General features: G+C 34.0%; 3 protein-coding genes and 1 pseudogene across 5 annotated transcripts; 2 read left to right on the top strand and 2 right to left on the bottom strand.

Moving 5' to 3' along the window:
• Window positions 1–2,530: 2,530 nt before the first annotated feature.
• LOC7483234 (uncharacterized) lies at window positions 2,531–5,661 on the bottom strand (annotated as a pseudogene).
• Window positions 5,662–5,933: 272 nt separating this feature from the next.
• On the bottom strand, window positions 5,934–9,827 carry LOC7457692 (uncharacterized). 3 transcript variants are annotated; one of them, XR_002979906.2, is made up of 3 exons: window positions 9,080–9,818; window positions 8,023–8,190; window positions 5,934–6,896 (listed from the first exon to the last, which is right to left on the bottom strand). XR_002979906.2 is itself a non-coding variant. In XM_024593741.2 (2 exons), the coding sequence occupies exon 1, from the start codon at window positions 9,437–9,439 to the stop codon at window positions 9,107–9,109; it is 333 nt and encodes a 110-aa protein (XP_024449509.1). In that variant the 5' UTR covers window positions 9,440–9,827; the 3' UTR covers window positions 7,825–8,190; window positions 9,075–9,106. The 3 variants fall into 3 exon arrangements, 2 of the variants coding, with proteins under 2 accessions (XP_024449509.1, XP_002297620.1); XM_024593741.2 differs by lacking the exon at window positions 5,934–6,896 and having other exon boundaries at window positions 7,825–8,190; window positions 9,075–9,827; XM_002297584.4 differs by lacking the exon at window positions 5,934–6,896 and having other exon boundaries at window positions 7,825–8,190.
• A 1,152-nt stretch (window positions 9,828–10,979) lies between these two features.
• On the top strand, window positions 10,980–13,848 carry LOC18094282 (uncharacterized). The gene is made up of 3 exons (XM_006368471.3): window positions 10,980–11,424; window positions 12,581–12,661; window positions 13,525–13,848. The coding sequence occupies exons 1-3, from the start codon at window positions 11,260–11,262 to the stop codon at window positions 13,684–13,686; spliced, it is 408 nt and encodes a 135-aa protein (XP_006368533.2). The 5' UTR covers window positions 10,980–11,259; the 3' UTR covers window positions 13,687–13,848.
• A 4,264-nt stretch (window positions 13,849–18,112) lies between these two features.
• LOC7483232 (uncharacterized) lies at window positions 18,113–20,926 on the top strand. The gene is made up of 2 exons (XM_024597175.2): window positions 18,113–19,151; window positions 20,408–20,926. The coding sequence occupies exons 1-2, from the start codon at window positions 18,727–18,729 to the stop codon at window positions 20,469–20,471; spliced, it is 489 nt and encodes a 162-aa protein (XP_024452943.1). The 5' UTR covers window positions 18,113–18,726; the 3' UTR covers window positions 20,472–20,926.
• The last annotated feature ends 82 nt before the right edge of the window (window positions 20,927–21,008 follow it).

The following is a 21,008-nucleotide window of genomic DNA, read 5'->3' as shown; positions in this document are numbered from 1 at the left end:
CATATTAATCTTTCATTTCTCATTAATGACTTTAATTTTCTCTGTCATGATTTTACGGATAAAAATCTTGAAACTTGCTGTTGAAAGCAGATTTAACAAACTAGTGTTAAGGAGTGCTTTTGTATCTTCATAATATTTTTTTTCCTGTTATTATTGATTTAGCTCAAGTAATTTGGTATTTATCTATGTATAACAATAATAATAAAATATAATGAAATAACCAAAATGCTTTAAAAAATTAAAAATTAAAACTTGTGTTAAGGGGATTTCTTATCTTTTAAATGTTGTGTTTTTTTGTTAGGTCAGTTTAGAAACAATTTAGCATTGGATCAAATATAAAAAATAAAAAAAACTGTGATGCCTTGGCGTTTTCCATTGTCTAAAATAGCCCTTTCACCATGTTATTGGAAGAGTTTTCGCGTCCTTTTTATAATGGTGCGACTTGTATCGACAATAGCAGTTTGGTTTTTTACCGGTAGGTCTTATTTTTTCTCTCTCTCCTCACATAAAAAATACAACCTTGTTCCTACATGACCCGATCAATTCGATCAGGAACCTCCCTAAAAGGTAATTTTAATGTGGCCGATTTCTCCTTTTTTGCAACCAGTTTCGCTACAGCACCTGCAGCTTTAATCATCTTTGTTGTTGATATTTCAACTTTAATACTTATTCTTTTGATTTTTAATTTTTTTCATGGTCTTTTTATATAAGTTTTATTTATTTTTAATTTCATCTTTCAATCCCAATATTATTATTTCCAATTAGGCCATCATTCTTTTGATTATTTTTGGGTCTTTTGTTGAATTGATTTTTCTTTTGAATTTCACCCTTCAATCAAAATATTGTTTTTATTTTTTATTTTAATTTTGATCCTTATTCTTTTAATTGATTTTTGATCATTTTGTTCAAATAATTTTTCTTTTCAATATCACATTTCAATCAAAAATAAAATTTATCTTGTATTTCAATTTTCACCTCTATTATTTTAATTGTCATTTTTTTTTTAATTTTGGATCCTTTTTTGTAATTGATATTTTCTTTTTAAGTTAATTCTTCAACATCAAATTAATTGAGATTTGGGCTTCATAGTTCTTACAAATAGGATGCTTTCAGTTTAATGCTTCAAATTACGAGTTTAAAAAGTTTGTGTGAATTGACATTGTTTTTTTATTTTTTAAATTTATTTTTTTTAGCTTCGTGATTTTTGATTTTTTTTGGGTTATCCCAATCTTACAATTTGGATCGCAGCTTTGACGGGTTAAACCAGATTGACTCACCTTTTATTCCCTGAGTTATTGGTTTGTCATGCTAACTCGAATTGACTTGATCCGGTTTTTTCATCTTTTTTTTCATCTAATTTCATTATTCCATATTTAATGGGTTTATAATTGAGATACATTGTTTGTCTTATTTTACAATTTTTTTTGGAGGTTATCATTATTTTTTTTTATTTACTATCATCATTTATTTTTTTATCTTATTAAAATAAAATTAATTTATTTAATTAAATAAAATTAATTTATTTAATTAAATAAAATTAATAACTTGAATCATAATTTTTTTTATAAAAAAAACATGTTTACGCTAATTGAATATATATATTTTTAAAGTCCCACGGCGTACAGGGCACCCGGCTAGATTTCTTCTAGCTTGTTCATGTTTTCCGCAGTCCGCTGTGGAGTTTGCGATATGTCCCTTGAAAAGTTTGATTCGCATGATGGAGGCTTGAGTGCGTGTAATCCTCTCAACCTCCCATGTCAACAACCAGCACCTTCTTCAATGCAATACCTAATTTAGCATCCAAAGATTGACCAACCACTTTTGTCCACTCTGTAATGCATTTTCCAGTTTACGCACTTTTAAGCGGGAAGGCTAGGAACATGGGAAAGCAACTGAACAACCATCATAATTAACTTTGGATCATCTGTGGAAATTAGGCCACGAGAGAACAAAATGCCTGTGCATAGTGCCCTGAGTTCGGTTGCCATTCACTTCTTTCATGACTCCAAATTGTCAATATATTCCACTCAGAATCTCACAAATAAGAGAGGGAGCGAGCAATTTGCAGCTATAATTGTAAATCATGCACAAAGCATCGTAAATATGACTCTTTCATAATGGAGGATGTTCAGAAAAGAAAAGAAGTGATAATGGAGGTGAATTAGCTTTAGAGCATAATCAGTGATAACAAATGAAGAAACAAAAAAGAAGCCAAGGCCCAAGACAGCATGAAAAGTAAAACCTATCACATGAGCATCATTTTGGTTCCATCAATGCCAGAGCGGGAAGATGCACGGGGTTTATGTATTTAGCCAAATCCATTTTTCCAATGAAATCACATTATACCTCAAGCAGCAATAGAATTGCAACAGAAATTAGCTATATGTATTAACAGAACATGAACTGTTATTCCTGAAGGGCTTTACAAAATATCACAAGGTCTCGAAGTTGAAACCCAGCCGCTGGACATTAAGAATGGAGATGCTTGATAACATTGCAGCACAGAACAACAGGGGACTCCAAAGAGAAATAATAAAAATGCAAACTATGCTATTATATAAATGATAACATGGTATCTAGAAAGGAGATTTTTCGACATCTTAAATGTAAAAAAAGGAGATAATTTTTTTAAAATATATGCTTAGAAATTAAAAATCCAACCACTTCTGGTAGTAGACACAAGTCTTTGGAGAGATAATGCCATCAGGTGTACAATGACTTATCCGTGGACAAACTCCACACGGGATGGAAGCTAATGCCCCTGCTTTTGGTTCCCCTCCAAGGGCTCCCTTGCTAATGTATCTATAGCAAACTTTTCCAAAAGGAATTGAAGCAAACTCACCCATTCCATTACTCTTCACTTCCATGATTGCATTGTCCAAAATCAAAGTCCTCAGGATCTCTTCAATTTGCTGTTTTGTCACGTCAACATTGAAGGCTGGATAACTATTGATCGAATCTGTAACTTCCTCCAAAGTGGCAACCCCCTTCTTTTCTATTTGGCGTTTGCATAACTGCCTCAGTGACTCGATAAACTCTGTATCAAGGCTCCCTTCAAGATACCATGCCCCTCCACTGATTTCCTTTGAAGGTTCAAACTCTGTTGCCATGAAATGTTTCCTCCCCTTGTTTTGGATGTTCACCACCTCTTTTATCAAGTTTTTGACCCGCAGAGCCTTGAGAGATTTATTTACCACATTATCTGGAAGTTTGGCTTCTTTTTTCATGTCTCTGGTCCAGATTCCAATATCTTGTTTGCTTCGGATCACATCATAGAGGATACGCTCATGTTCAGTCAGAGATTGAACTGGAGAATTCAGTTCTGGCCGTTTCCTCTTAAGGGATGAAGGTCCTTGTACATGACTCATTCCTACTGAAAGAACATCAAAGCTGAATATGTTATATATAATGTATCAGAACAGTAGTAGTTTTTAAACAGGATATTAAAGCACGAAGCACCTGAAGTTCCCATTTTATGTCAAAGCCAAAGATATGAAATGCATCATACATCTTTGTACACAATGCTCATTTTGGTGGCTGAAGAATTGCTAAAACAAATTTGAAACTAAAACACATCACTACCAGCAGTATGACAAAAACAAAAGTTTCACACCTCCTAAAATGTAGTACAACTCTTGAGAAGAATTTCAGATTTTATAAAAGCCAGAAAAATTGAGACATAAAAGATTATTTTCTTTGAATCAGTATTCCTTTATATGTTTTTGTAATGGATCAAACACTCAGAAATCAATCAACAGAGAGACGAAAACAATCAAAACTTTTGAGACAAAGAAGTTACGGCGACTCTACATGCAAAAGTATCTCATAAGATTCATACATTCACACTAACTAGCAAAATAAGTTTTAATTTTTTAACCTCAACACATTCAGGTCATCAATGATATGACAAAGGGGCACTAATATGATGGTACTATGATTTCACTAGATATTACTAAATTTAGTTACATCGCAGCACAACTTGTCTTGCATCTTTCTTGATGGCTGGTAAAGGGGCATTTAACATTTATGTTACTCATCTGCGGAACCCAGTCACAAATCTTTCAATACCAGCAATGTTCAGATTACAAAAGCTTCCAGCAATGTCATTTTGTATGCAATCTACTAGAAACTCACATTGCTTCTCCCCGTTAGTTTCAAAAGCAAAAAATCCATCAGGTTTCAACATTGCAGAAGCCCCATTGCAAAGATGAACAAGATAATCAATCCCACTAGAACCACCATCTAATGCGAGTCTTGGTTCATGTCTACCAACTTTAGCTTGTCACTTGGTATGTATGGTTGATTACTCACAATACCTACAAGTTGTCCTTCAACATCCTTTAATGGCTCAAACCAAGATCCTTGCCTTACTTCAATCACAACCTGAAGGCCATACAGGCACATTAGAGTTGCCACCAAAACTGCAATTGGGCTTAAATCAGTGTCATAACTCCCCCAAATCCTTCTAATACCTATAGCAATAGCACCACTACCCGTAACCACATCTGCCCACAACCCTTGTCCCAATTCTTCATTTTTGGAAACCACATCACTTACCAGATCAACAATCAATTCTGTATTTGGCCTCGGAATCAAGACCCCTTCCTGCACACTCAACACCAAGTCCCTCCAGTGCTCACACCCTACTATATACTGGTAAGGCCTCCTCTCTTCAATCGTCTGCTCCCACAATTGGTAAAGATCATCCAAACTTATCCGTAACATGACATTCTCATTTTTACCACTAGTATCATATTTATACTGGGAAAAGGAAAAGCACGAGGAGGAGGAGGAGCGGTTTACAAGTGATTCCTCAATGAGCCAATTGAGCTCCCTACACAGGACAGGAGAGTGGAGTCAGGGCCATTATCAGACTCCACAAAAGACGACCCAACATAGGAGGCAACGTTTTTTGCCCAACCATGACATTTTTTAAGTTCCTAAAAAAGAGGGGTATTTCTGGTTTAATTGTTGTTAAAGACGGCATTGATGACGAGAAAAATCGGTGTGCAACAGCAACCATAAAGACACGCTCGGCTCAGGCCTAGCTTCATCTCTCTTCTTCAATGTAACCACATGTCAAAAGCATATCCTGACAGATTAATGTTATTGGTGCACATTTTGTTTCCTTAAACAAGGATTATTCATTTATATCGGATATTTGGGTGTTCTCTGTCAACCTCATTCAAGCTAAAAACCGTGGACAAAAACTAATCTATAAAGATCAAGATTCAAGCTTTAACCACGCAATTAATTGCTTTTGATCAAACGAGCAAAACCCAGATTGTGTTTTCAATTTAACAATCCTTATGTCCATGAAATAAAGCACATGCCTTTGACCAGATAGGAGTTAGTTCATAGTCCTTGCACTCACACACACTCTTTTATGCTTCAAAAGTCCCGAGTCTAACAGTGATATGAGACAAAAAGAATGAAAGAAAGAGTAGTTGCAATACTAACCGGAAGAGGCAGCCGGTGCAGTAGGCCGGGACGCGGAGGTCGAAGGAAGAGAAGAGGCAGCGGCAGGAAGCGGCGGGAAGGTGACTGACTGAACACAGGCTAGACAGAGAGATATGTGTGTACACCGTAGAATGAGAGTACGAAAAACGCTGCGTTTCACTTATAAAGGTTTTTTTAGTTAAATGAAATCCATTTTATTTATTTTTTCAAAGACTATTTTTTAGGTGTTTGTCAAGCTTAAAATAAACACGTGATATGACCTCGCATTTTGTTAAGAAGATAACTTTAATTAATTTATTTTTAATATTTCGTTGACTTTTTAATTTTTTTACAATCTTGATTCCCTTTTACTTTTAAAAAGTTAATAAGAAGACGGATTTTATATATATATATATATATATATATATATATATATATATATATATATATATTTTCTCTAAAAACTCCGTTCAAGTTATACTTTAATATATATATTATTTTATTTTAAACAATAAATAGTACGGGCACTATTTAAACTCTCATATCCAAAACTCTATTTTAAGAATTTTACTCGTTGAATAATAAATATAATAAAAATCCGATTTGTGACAACCCATTACCATATAAGAATTAGCATGAATGACTTGTATGGTGTTTTCGTTCTGGTCATGTCGTGTTCAAGTCATTGTGCATGTCCTGCACATGGAGACTCGGAGATGCATGCTGAACCAATCCCATGAGCATGTCCCGCACATAAATGCTTCCCCTGATTTGGGATATCGTCCCATGAATCTCACTGAAGATGGCCTGGCTGTTGCCGACGAACGATGAGCCTTCCTGAACAGGTTTCAACTGTGTTTTACACACAGAGTACCAGAACTCCCAACTGTTACTCACCCCAGATTTCAAGGCCCTCTAATCTCCCAATGCACAAGTTTTCTTGCTACTTGATGATAGCAGAGACTTTCCCAACACTCTGAAGGCTGTAAAATGGCCAGTGGATGCTCTTCTTACTCGCAAAGACCCTCTTAATGACGGCCTCAAGAGAAGTTTGAAAACGACGAGTGAAGATGCCGATGACCCTACACTCGATTCTCATCGAAACTAACTTGCCAACTTTCCAACATATTTCCTCTCTTATCTTTCCATATCTAGTTTCTGTTTTAACAAAGGACAGGAAAACCACATGTGGATAACTCATTCTCAAGAGACTGATCGTTTTGATTAATACTAATAAGGCAGATGCGATATCATAGAATGCAGCTGCTAGAATTTGAGAATAGGGATACCAACCATAGCTGCTTCAGGCAACTCTCCGGAAAGCAACACGGGAAACATAGGGTCAAAAGTAATGAGAAACCTGCAGTCTCTACATATGGTTTGCAATCTTCAAAAGCCATCTGAGAAAAATTATGTTTCTCCTTGAGGATGTCTGTCTGTAGGTTAGGGCAATCGAGCTGCAGCAATGTTTTGAGTCACGTAGCAGTGCAACCGAAAATCATATATTTCACGAGAAAGGACCAGCAAGCCAGTTCATAAAATGGAATGGATTCCTTTTAACTATTGGAAAGAGCTGGCCTTTTGTCTTTTCAATTTTTGATGTTAGGGCTGGATTCCCCTACACCAGTGAGAATAATAACAGACAATATCCAACGGTTACCAGGCATATTCCAACTCACAATATTCTATCAACCAAATCATAGACCCTTTTTAGAGTTTCTTATCTCTATCTTCTCAGCAATTTGCAAAACAATCTGACAGAGGATCACTCACGACCTCAACATCTAAATGAGAGGCCATATCATTTGCCTGTTTTATGGGCATTCACCTGTGCTATTCTGGTTTCTTTTTTCAAACTTCTTTGTCTTCTTTTCTGCAACTGCCCAAAATTTCCATCTCCTTTGCTACATATTTCTTGCATTTGTCATAAAATCTTAAGAGTATTTGTAAAACAGTTTTTGAAGGAGAATATTCATACTACTTGCTTCTTCCATACTTCAATGTCTAGAGCTATGATATTCAGCTACATATGCAGTTCTTTTCATCTCTCTATCAATATCATTTGTTGTTATTGCTATTTCACAAGGTACATGAATGTGGGATATGGCATAACAAGTTTGATTGCAACACAACTCTTTTGTGAGGCTTTTAACAATTTAATTTCCAAGAACAATTTGGTTAAAAGCAACTCAGTCTCTAAGTAATCATCCAGTCTTTCATGGTTTATTTCAATTGCTTAAATCGAAATCCTATCCCATCATGTATAACCAATCCAGAATTTGTATAAATTTCTATTTCAATAATCAAAAAGTTACAAGATTGGATACATCTACATAACAAATAAAGATCCCAAAAAATCTGAATGAAATTAGGCCAATATCACAATTTCATAATGGTCACACATGTAAAGTAGTCGATTTAAAGAGTCATTCGAAACGAATGAAACAAGAAGTCCCAGAATCATCCATATGTACAAACAGTTAACTATAATACATTTTGCATTAGAAACTGTATCTGTAGTTTTAAAGCAATCACACAACCATGAAATACGGAACTTTGAAAAATCTGAAATTAATTACTTACAAAGATTCAGCACTGTCAACAGCTAGAGGGATACAAACAAGATGAACATAAACAAGCTCCTTTTAGTTATCTTACTCATCTGGAAACTCTTTGCTTGATGTAGCCGACTGAAGTCAAAACTTGAACACAATCATCTTTTCCGATCCTCTATCAAGACAAACTCTACAACTGCATACATGGACAAGAGACTAAGCAATCTACAAAAATAATTCTATCCCTGCAAGTTTTCCACATGAAGTATGAAATTTCAGCAACCACGAACTTGAGAAAGTAGAATGATTATTGACAATTGCACTTACAATGAAATCAATCAATAGATAGCATTAAATGATAATCTAGGTGAAAATTTTCAAGATTATATATCTTCCATCTCTAATAGCTAAACTAAAATGTTCAGGGTAATCAACTAATTGATCATCGAGAGGATTAGATACTTATAAAGATCTCATTCACCTCAAGAGAAAAGTTTGCTTCTAGGAATTGACATATCTTTTTAGTCAAATAACATGATATTTGATAGGCATCTATTAGCTGTCTGCTCAAAAAAGAGAAAAGAATCAACTTTGGTTCTGGGCAGTATCCTCATAACAAACAAGTATAAGACAAAAAGCAATCATCACCAACTAGCGGAGTCCTACTGGATCCAAGTTCAAAATGGACATAACCCTCAATGGTATTGCATATGCACAAACACATACAAGTCAGCAAATTCCAAGGATAGCAAGCAAACTTTTCTTTTTAAAATCTTCTCCATGGCTATGACCTAGCCTTTTAACGATGCCATCACTCATCAAGATGCAATCTTGACATATAAATATAAAGAAAAGAAAAGAAAAGAAAAGCCAGATTGAGGCAAAACAAAAAAAGAATCTTGATAAAAACCCACAAAATCAGTAGATATATACACTAGTCTCCACAAAATTATCATGCATCACCAATCCAAACAACCCAACAATTTCCTCATAAACAAAACAAAATCCCCACAAAACAAAAGAAACAAATTAAACATATACAAGTGAAAGACAGAGAGAGAGAGAGAGAGAGAGAGAGACCGTACACAAATGATGAAACAAAATGGAGTAAATCAGTCAGAGTCATAGTAGTAGTATTCAACATCAGCAGAGGAGGAAGAAGAAGAGGCTTGATGATGATGATGACCATACTGATGGCGATCTTCATCATCTGATGATGTGGAGTAATAAGAGTAAGAAGACAGGAAAGAATCAGGTGGAGGCAAGCAGAGGAAAGTCCAGACGAAAAGAGCTAAACGGCCCAGTTGTTGAAGAGGAAAGCAGCAAACAAGATCAAGGAGCTGGTGACTGCTTACACGATCTTGGAACCTTATGCATGCTATTTGTTGCCATACGTCTGCTGATACGTGGGCTACTGATAATACAATTAAGCTGTTAAACACCATTTTTCTTCTCTCCTCTCTTTGCTATTTCTTTCTTTATTTTTCAAGACAGATTTTTAATCCTCTTTCTCAACTGTCCTAACTCTCTTTTGTTGTTGTTTGCTTGCTGCTGTTGTTTTGTTTTCATGTCGTGACACATTTTTAGATAAAAAAAGGGAAAAAAACCTTAAAAATCACAGGTAGTGACACAGATATGAGCTTATTTTTTGATTTATTTTTGACGTTAAAAAACCTTAAAAAATTGTAATTTATATATATATTTTTAAAAATTTATAACTGTAAAAATTATCATCATATCAAATACACGATCTGAAAGAGAGGTGAGGGTTGTTTCTCAGATTGGATGCAGCCAACAATAACGTAAATTGTGATCAAAATGATTGTTCGATAGTGCCCTTACAGTTTGGACTATGGAGCAGAGAAGATGGGTCATAGTTTAAGCCTTAAGGATTGACCTTTGGTTGGCAACACATGAAAAGAGAAGTCAAGCACAACTTGGGCACCATGTCTGAAGATGGATAGTTTGACAGGAAAGCCAGCCGTTCATATCCATAAACATTTGATAAAAAAATATAAAAAACCTATAAACATAGAAAAAATGGGCATATATAGAAGACTTCCCTATGCATATAGCATGAATGAAATTTTTTCAAACTTCAATATTTAATGCTTTGCCTGCACTATTCTCTTAGTATTAGCGTAGGATATAAATTAATTTGATTGAAAGGACGGAGACATACATATAAAATATATCATCCAATGACCACCTAGACATTTTCAGACAAGGCATTTTGTTGCAGTTGTTCAAAGAATCATGGATGTTTCCTTTCATGGTCCCATATGGCCTCATACCTCTCTGACCACTCCCTGGATATTGAGAATATCTTGGTATGCAGTGACAATGTCATCTGCTCAAATGTACTAACATTTTCTAATAATTATGTTGCAAAATCAATTTGTTTTTGCTCCCATAAATCCGCCAATCTCACTTCGCTCAGTCGTTGCTTCTTCAGGCACCAGAAGCTCAAACCATATATCTGCAACCAGGGGAAATAAAAAACAAAAAACTGTGAGATTCTTAAAACACAAGTGAGATTAAATGAAGGTGAAATTTAGCCAATGACGAAGAGTCGAATAGTGAGAATGATCAAGTATCCATTGCTGGGAGAATTGTTGCCTGCAGAGCTCTTGGAAAGCCTGCACTTCTCATCACTCTAAGAGATGACTCTGGGACAATTCAGGTTTTCTGATTTCACACGTGTTTGATTCGACAGTGTTGTCAGATTTTTGTTCTTTCACTTTGCAATTTCATAAGTAGACTGACAGGGTATACAAATCATATAGAATAATACGAGTTAAACATCAACCTCATGATAGAGAGCCCGTCGTGAATGTAAATCAAAATGTATAGGAAGTAAGAGGACTCAATTAATCAAACTAGAATAGTACAGGGACCAAGTTGGAGTGATTAACCCATCTAACAACCTATTAACTCACCAATCCATATAATATAACACGCCAAAGAGAACTCCTCAAATACTTGCAAATTGGCATTGAAAGCTATAAAACTGTTTGTCTTTATCCACTCCATTAATCTCTCTCTCAAAGTTCCAGACTTTGGGAAAACTAAAGAGTCCCATCTTCAGTTATTGATTCCTCTGTGGCTGTGAGCAGTGTAGTTTTTTGGGCCAAATAGAAGACCAAAGTGGGGATTCTGTGGGCCACTACAAGAACTGGAGACATAAAAGAAAAGGATTAGATTATTTATTGTAAATAGCCACAAAAAAAAATTACTCAGAAAGAAGAGGAGGAAAACGAAAGTTATGGCGAGGAAGAGGAAAGTGGAAAGTAGCGCAGCGATAGTAGATGAGAGTGACAAAGTTTTGTATTCAGCGTTTAGAAATTCTGCTAATGAACTCTCTCAATTATACTCTCAAGCAATCAGTCATAACAAGCTTTCTTTTGAAGCTGGACAAAGACATGCTCTCGTGAGACCACAAAAAGTTCTTTTTTTTTTTTTTCAATTTCTTTTTTTTTTCTTGTTTTGGTATGGCATGACTCATCTTTATTGAATTTGTGGAAAACCCATTTGGGGTTTGATTGTTTTGATTCTACTTTTGAGGGTAGATGGTGTGTTTGTTGTTGAAAGTTTTGATCTTTAATGTATAATTGGTTACGATTATTATGCTTTTTAGAACGTATGTGATATGAATTATCATAGGTGTTGGTTTTGGTTTAGCCTCATATCAAGTTTACTGATTTGTTGTTTTAACTTGAGTGAATTGATTGAGTACCGTGTTTACTGAATGATATGAACGATGTTTTTCTTTCTTTCTTTCTTTTCTTTTGGCCTCTTATGGATTATTGAATGCTTGGTGTCATTTTGAAGTCTGAAGCTATGGGCAAGTTTGGAATAGCAATGGGATTTGAATGTTCCTAGTTAAAGATCGTATTGGTACAATGAGAAGACTCCTAATTATCACATTTTGTTCATTTTCTGGGTTTCAATGATCAAATAGCAAAAAAAGATTTCCAAGTTTTTATTTTTATGATTGTTGGATGCTGAAAATCTTATTGAAACTTACAAATGGTAGTTCTTTGCTTTCTTGATCGCTCTCTTATCCGAGTAGTGAAGTACTTACATTAAATTGGTTGAATCTTAGATTGATAGCAGCAAAATGATGGAAAAATGTAGTGATTAAACTGGTTCTGACAATTCTGTTCTATGTTTATTCGACTAGGGTCCATAAGCTATATGATAAATTTGACCATATTTGCATGCACGCACTTAATTATGTTGCTTAGTCGTAGTTATTTAGCCTTAGCTTTGGTGCTGTCATTTCTGTTAATATAAGCAGATTGGGTTATTGCTGAAACAAACAAGGAAGCACTAGATATTTGTTGGCACTGTTTTAGTAAAGCTAGTGGTAATTATTTTCTTGGGCTGAGATTGCTCAACTGGATTTCTCAAGTCTCCTCTATATATCATGGGATTATCATGATAAGCTGCATATGAGTGGTGCAATCATGTGCATGATTGCTGGCATCTCCATTATTAGCTTTATTCAACCCTTTGGAAAATAGAACATGCCTTTGATGTTCGTGAAGACCATCCACTCATGCATTACCATTTGTTTTCTTCAGGAGAAACTGAGTAACTGGATGGCAGTGAAGCAGCAAGGTGGAATAATGGTGACAACAGAAGACATTTCTACTTATCTGCAGGTTTTGTCATGAAATTTTTACTTGCAATCCTTTTCATCACAATTCAGGAAAAGCATTTGGCATTCATTCGAACATGTTTCTGACCTTTGGTATTTTGATTGCTAAACATGGAAGTAACTCTTCATTAAATATTCTTCTCTCAGTGTTTATTGCCTCATAAGGGTAGGTTTGCTGCTCAAGCATTCCATCTCTTTCTGTTTTATTTTATCTTAGGAGTCCATCAAACCTTTTGTAAAAGTTTTAAATTTACTAAGGTGCGAAGATTGTGAATGATGATAAAACCAGCAGACAAGCGAACTTGGGTTGCTGCGGAGAAGCTGATATATTAAATGCTCTTCTACCAATTTGTTTTCTTTAATGCCTGCTTCTTACCAGCTGCAATCTGTTGACCTGTGCTTTACATATTAATATCCGTCTCTTTTCCTCTTTTCCAAAATCCTGAAGATTGTACTGTTCAAGACCCAATCTTGTCTTACGATATTCATGGGTAGCCATACTATCTGTTTTTAAGTGCTGCGTTGAACGAATAGGAAAATAACTAAGAGGAAGGTGCCATTGATAATATAATTGAGGCTATCCCATCTCTTGAGAAGATCAATAGAAAATGATCTAGCGATACCAGAAAGTACAACTTTTTCAATGTTCCTTTGGAACAGAAGTCATATTTAACCTAGTGGGTGGGAGCATGATCATATGCTCCAAGTACTGGCTGAATGCTGGAAAGGCAATCAACTGCTGGGAAGGCATGGCCTTTAGTTGAAGCTGCAAACATGTTTTGGGAAGGCTATGTTATTTTCCTGACTAGTTATGCAAATTCTGATTGTGATTTCATTTTATTTATTTTGTTTTGAATTAATTTGCAGAGTGAGCTGAACAATATTTCCAACGCTAGTTATGACTCACATGGTGGCCGGAATGAGGTGAACTCATCTATCACAACTCCTGTCATACAAAGCCAAGATAAAAACCTATGTTTGTCTTTCGATTCAGAAATGGATACAACTCCTGAAGGATCTGCTCACTAATTTCTCAATCTTTATGAGAATTTGTATAGATTGATAGATTAATTAATGAGAAGATAACACTCAATTGATCTGTCTTCTCCGCTTGTGAATCTTGGCAAATTCAACTCTATTCTTCTAATCTCTATCGCACATGAAGATCACTTCATCTGTTTGCATTCTCTACTCCCGTTAGTCATGCTGATCTTATTTCTCATATCTTGCTCCATTGTTTGAACGTCACACTTTGGTAAAGTTTGGTTACATGATAGGCTACATCTCTTCTTCTGTCATTTATGGTTGAAGTACTTAAAAGTAGGGCTCCAAAGATAAGATAATATGTAAAATGATGAAGCAAGTAGTTTTTTTATATCTACCTTGAAAAACAGTTATAATTACAATGTCTATTGAAGTATTAGATCCTTATCATGAGACTGGTGGTGAGGACAAAGGTGACTGGAAATGTCCAGAATATGATGCATGGATGGTTGGTGATGATATTCCAAAATCGACTATGTTCATTAATTCGAATTGAGTGTTGGGATAAAGGGTGGTTAGATGTTCACTTCCATACTTCCTCCATAAATTTTAAAGAAATTGATAGTTGATGATAAAGTAAAACTAGTTTGTTTTTTTTTTTTTTTTTTTTTTTTTTTTTTAAGATTTAGAGATTCTGCGATGATAAAGTCAATGATTTTTTTAATAAAAAATTACAATAAATGAGAGAATGAGCTTTAAATTCAAGAACATAAGTGTTTGTTCTTATTTATGCATGATAAATGTTACAAGTATATGAATACTTTAAGAGGATATGAAATGTATGAACCCTTTACTTGGATGATTTAGAGGATATTTATAGCCCGTGAATACTTTTTTATTTTGCTGAAGGCGTGGAGCTGTGGAGAGTTATGTTTCTTGAAAACATAAGCAAGAAGAAAACATTATTTACACAATATTAACATTGAAGGAAATAACATTTACATCGATGAAAATATATAAGATCCATATGAGATTTTATATATTATTCTGAATACTATATTAATGTTAATGAGAATAGCTTTTAGTCAAAATTAATGATGATTGGAACACTATAGATTTTTGAAAGATTTTTATATGTGTAGGAGTGTAGAGAGAAGACTATTCTAGATCCTTAACATTTTATGTCATGAACAATAAAATAGTTTTGTGACTTGGTATGAGATTTATAGACTTTCAATTCAAGATGTATCCGGACCTGGATTGATTCTAAAACCCGTGAATACTTTTTTATTTTGCTGAAGGCGTGGAGCTGTGGAGAGTTATGTTTCTTGAAAACATAAGCAAGAAGAAAACATTATTTACACAATATTAACATTGAAGGAAATAACATTTACATCGATGAAAATATATAAGATCCATATGAGATTTTATATATTATTCTGAATACTATATTAATGTTGATGAGAATAGTTTTTAGTCAAAATTAATGATGATTGGAACAATATAGATTTTTGAAAGATTTTTATATGTGTAGGAGTGTAGAGAGAAGACTATTCTAGATCCTTAACATTTTATGTCATGAACAATAAAATAGTTTTGTGACTTGGTATGAGATTTATAAAGACTTTCAATTCAAGATGTATCATTGATTCTAAATCTAGATATGTTGGATTTGATGTCTTGCCAGACCTATAAACACTTGGGCTCAACACGTTGTTAAGCTCAAGAGTGTTGGGTTTGACACCTTACCAGATTCATAAACACTTGGGCTCAGTGCATAACTAATTTCAAGGGTGTTGGTTCAGGCATATTGTCAGACTTGTAGGCGCTTGGACAAAGTGCATATCTGAATTTAAGGATGTTGGGTCTAATATCTTACCAGATTTACGGATACTCAAGCGCATCATGTAGCTGATTCCTGATCGTTAGCAGGCCTGATGGTTGTCACTTGTTTTACCTTGTACAGTTTTTGAAAGAGCAAACATGTCTGGACACATTCAAACGGACAAACAAAATGGTTAGTTCTATTAGAGCCACTTGCTGATTGGAGAGGTCCTTCGATGCAACGAAGGGTCACTAAGAACCTGATTTGACATTAATTGATTGCATCGGTAATATCTTATTAGCTCAACTTGAAGATTAGAGACTTTCAAATTCTATATATGTATTACTGGAGAAAGGAGTTGCTCTGTTTGCTGTTATAATCCATTTCATCATATCCATATAAATCCCTGCTACCTGCTACTAAATTTGTCTTTGATTAAGAGTTTCTGATGCTGAACTCTGACAAAAGCAAACACATATGGGCATGCTTTTGTCCCTAAGAACACGAAGAAAGGTTGACATCCATGAAGTTCATATCATAAACATTTTACCTTGGCTTTTGTGATTTTTCCTTGCATCATCACTGCCTTTGATTGGCTTCTCTAATCATGTGGTTTCCAAATGTCTAGCATTCCATTTTCGATTGATGGGTCCGCTCTTTTGGCACGTTAACGTGTGGCACATCTTTAAAATGAGTGCCTTTACCTCATTCTTGTTATCATTACTTTTTCTTGGGTGCATGATACTTTTATCGGTGTAATATAATGATAATAATTATTTTTTAAAGTGTTTATATTTAAAAATATATTAAAATAATATATATTTTTTATTTTTTAAAATTTATTTTTCATATTAGCACATGAAAACGATATGAAAACACTAAAACATTAATTTGAAGTAAAGAAAAGAATAAAAAAATTTAATTTTTTTTAAAAACGCTTTTGAAACATAAAAACAAACAGACTCTAAATCAAGGGCCTGTTTGGAAGTGTGGTTGCAGTTGCTTTTTAAATGATTTTTCACTTAGAAATGTATTAAAATATTTTTCTTTTATTTTTTTAAAATCAATCAGCGTATTAAAATGATCTAAAAACACCAAAAAATATTAATTTAAAAAAATAAAAAAAATTTAAATTTTTTCAAAAATACTTTTGAAATGCAAAAACAAATAGGATCTCAATACCTCACTGCTAAGACTTGTAAATTAATGGCATTCATGTCATCAAATACTTTTGATAATACTCTCTTCACCAAACATATCTTTCATCTCCTTATGTTATTTTGAATCTAAATGTTAGATGTACATATTTGATTTGTGACGTGTGTTTAATGTCTTTACCAATATTTAAGTTTGTTTTAGTGAAATGATTACTTAATTCCTTTGATCTTGTAAAAAATGATATTGAGTCATTAGTAATTGAAATCTTTTGTTGGATTTCTTTTGACAATTTAATTATTTTTTCTAAAATATTCTTCATTCCTAATCAAAATTTCCAACCTCACATACCATAGATAAGATCAAAGACGCACTTAGAAAAGATTGTTTATACATTTTTTTTAAAATTTAACAATTAACATAGATAAAGGGACTAGCTTATGATTTTCAAAAGCAAAAGGACCAACTTGTAAAATCATAAAAAAGAGGAAGCAAATCAGAGTCTCCCCAGGAGTACTTTTGTGTCTGCTAAGAAAGCTTTCAAGATGGAGAATGGAGGAGGCAAGTAGGGAAAGAATAAAGAGGAGAGCAAATCGAGGGGAAAACACAACCAATAGCTTTGCTTTGGATTAAATCTTCTAAAATTCCTTAGAAAACTTAATTCCATATCATTAGAATAAATCCGAATCATCATGTGAGTCAACTTGGAAACTTTGATGCCTAATCATTGGATGAGGAGGAGGAAAGTCATAGCTTAGTGGGATGCTTAATTGCCTATGAGGCAAACCATGGGAGAATTATCTTGGCTAGTGTTGCTTCTACATTTAAGTTAACTTATTTGAATTCTACTTGAATAATTTGATATTACGATGCATGATGTTTTTTAAAATAATTTTTTATTTGAAAATATAATAAAATATTTTTTTTCATATATTTTTTTAATTTTTAACAATAACACTTCATAAGCATTAAAAAAACATTAAAAAATAAATATAAATTTGATATTTTTTTCACTTTTAAAACACATACAAATATAGTTTATAACATAATACCAAACATTCACCGAGATTCTTTGAATATTCTCTTTCACAATAAGTTAAAATGTTACCCTTAGACCCACAAAATTGAAATGAAAGAGATTTTAAAAATATAGGTTGTGTTTGTTAGTGTTTTAATACAGAAAATATAAGAATATAAAAATAAAAAAGATAAAAATATAACTCATTGAAGAAATAAAGATAAAGATATAAAATAATAGATTTATTTAAAAAATAATTTTGGAATAAATTTTATTTTCAAAACAAGAAGTATAAAAATAGATATATCCTCTTATTATTTATGCTGTTTTTCATCTTTTCTGTACTGTGATAATATTCCTCCTGCATGCAAAATAAAGTATTTAAGGCAGTTAATAATAAAATCCCTTTTTTTGGATTTTGGAGGGCCTAACAGTTACATTATAGAATACAAGAATACTTGGCAGTTGGTTTTTATCTTCCAAATCCTAGTCTCTCTAAGGTTGTCCCTTCTTTTTGCTCTTACATGTCTGACTGGATTTCTTGCTCCTCCTTTCATGGCTGGTTTACAATGCTGAGGTGAAATGAAAGAGGCTAGGATTGTCATTTCTTGCAATATTAATATTCCATAATTTTGTCCTGTCTTGTTAAGATTACAAGTGCTGTCTCTTTCTATCATTGAAACAGAGGTCTGTTTTAACTCTGGATGGACAGGTTTTTTTAGTCTATAGAGTCTTCTAATTCATCACCAAATACCTTAAGACTCAAAATTGCTTTCTGGGTTCCACTTCTTTCTTTCAAAGTTTTTGACTTGATCCCTCCTTTTGATCTCTAAACTCAAAACAAAAGTACCCCATTTGAGTTTAATTTGGTTCTGTGTTATTACAAGTTGTTTTGTTTCTATGTTCTTCAATGGGGTACGTTTAGTTCCGACAACTTTTTTGCCAAGTTGACAGCAGTTTTGTCTGTTAAAAGACAGTTCCTTTTACAAACCACCTTGTTGGGTTTGCTTGCTTTTCATTTTCTTTCTTTCTTCATTGTTCTCAAATTATAGGAATTCAATGATTGAAAGATTCAAGTTTTAGATCCATGCTTTTGAATTGGAGTCATGAAATGGGCAAATTCTTTTGTAGTTTGATTGACGACCAAGAAAATATTTTGTTCATGAGGGTCTTGTTTTGCAAGATCCATTGTCCTTTCATTTGCTTCTGCAAGCCCTCTCCTAGAATATACGGACCAGCACCACTGAAATTGGAAAACAGCCCTCATGTTCCTTCAACTGCAGTTATATCAGTTGTTGATGCCTCCTGTGATGATGATCATGTGCTCAATGATTCCGTTGAGGTGAAAGAAGGGAGTGTAGGTGTTGATGGGAAACAATCACAGGCTCAGAATGGCCTCAAAAGTAGTCTTAAAAAGGCAGATTTTGATTCGAAAGAGGTTGATAAGAAGAAAGTGCGGTGGATGGATTTCTTAGGGAAGGAACTTGTTGAGATCAGAGAATTTGAGTCCAGGTTTGTACTTTTTTGTGGTCTCTATTATCTCTATCGACATTTTTGCTATACAAAACAAATGTATTTCTGTATAATTGTACTTGATGAAGCTGATGGATTTAAGGATGGACAAGTAAGCATGGTTTCATTAAATTTTGTTAATTTTCTCACTGATTGACTGTAGCACTTCCAGTCCTTTCAGCTATAGCATATTGTTGTTCTACTGGTTTTAAATATTGTGCAAAGAAGCTTCTTCTAGGGTAAGGGAGGCAAGTTCCCTCTTAAGGCTGCATTTCCTGTGGTGGTTAAGCTTTCATGATTAGAATTGTTAGAAACAATGAGCTTTGATTGGTGGGAAACAATACTTTTACGTTGATCTGTATATAAAATGAGGACAATGGCATCATAACTTCACAAACCATTGTGATCGGATAGAAAAGTTTTGGTTGGGAAAATTGGGATGGGCTAATGTTTTCCTAGGAACATATGAATAGAATAGAGATGGATGTATTAAACTCCTCCCTCGTGATATCTTAAAGAATGGAAAATCCGTTGCTGGTTTTCGTGGTATAGTTAAGAAACTGGCTAAACAGAAACGGATATTCAGTAGCTTATCGTGTTCCATACAATCTTGTCTCTCTTATAGATTCGTAATTTCTGTCTTTGTGTACTACTCCCTCCCTGAGTAGGAATGCGAGGATAGCATTTGATTTTGCACTCATCTGGTGATATATGCTCTCTGTGGAGAGTTACAGAGATATGTATTTCGACTTGTTCTAAGGGATTCTGACATGTAACTTCTATCTATCCAGGATTTAAATCCTCAATTTAATCATTTAGTGCTTGCAAATTAACTGTACAGCAGATTGGCTTGATCAAATGATTTCAAGCCATCCAACTTGCATCAAATGATGGTAAACATTTTCAAGGAAAAATCCTGAAAACGAAAACAAATAATTGGCTTGAGATATATCTAGTCATCATCATTTTGTGGGAGAAATGAGTTCCAAATCCCCTGAAGCTTGTGCAATTGCTCATCGCATTAGCTGCTCTAATCAAATAGAAAATCTGCATTTGTACAATGTGTGCTGCAACGTACTTGTGGTCCTAACTCCTAAACAACGCACTAGAATGTTGCTTATCTAACATGTCAATGCCGCCTGTAGCATTTTCTTGAATTCTACTTTTATGGATTGTTTATAACCAATAAATTTTATACCTGGATTGTTCCCAACCTTATAATATTTCTTTGAATCTGTTTTTTCCCTTTTAACCAGCGAAACAGAAGATAGTGACAGTGAAGATCAGAGCAATAGAGGCTGTGTTTGTACAATTCTTTGACATCTATTTAACAACATCCTTCTTGTTCAAGCTTCTGTAGTGACACCAACAATCACAAGAGAAAGATGAAAAGAATTTGTGGCTCCCCTCGGAGAATCTGCAGTGGAGTTAGATCAGGTTCCCATTTACTTCAATTCCGCTTAATCAACTCTCAAATCAAAAGATATCCAAGAGAGACGTCAGTATATACTTTATATGAAATGGGAAAATATTGTCTCTCTTTCAATTCTTTTACAATGTAATGGCTCATTCATTTAGCAATTATGAAATTACATACAAGTTCACAATCTAACTCCTGTTAAGTCACTTCTTTTACGAGATTGGACCCTTATCATCATGCTAGATTCATGATTCCCTCAATGGCTGTCATAAAACTATTAATAGTATTGTAGCATGTTTCTGCATGATATACGCTACCTCCTGAAAATTACGGGGGTGTGGTTAGAGTGGGTCAATACTGCTCTCTGTGTTGTTTTCTTATCAGATATTTTTTTTTAATTTTACATCGTTTGCATGTGATGTTTATGATTCAAAAAT

Source organism: Populus trichocarpa, chromosome 1, assembly GCF_000002775.5.
Source record: "Populus trichocarpa isolate Nisqually-1 chromosome 1, P.trichocarpa_v4.1, whole genome shotgun sequence".
NCBI lineage: Eukaryota > Viridiplantae > Streptophyta > Magnoliopsida > Malpighiales > Salicaceae > Populus > Populus trichocarpa.
This window is presented reverse-complemented; position numbering and strand designations above follow the sequence as displayed.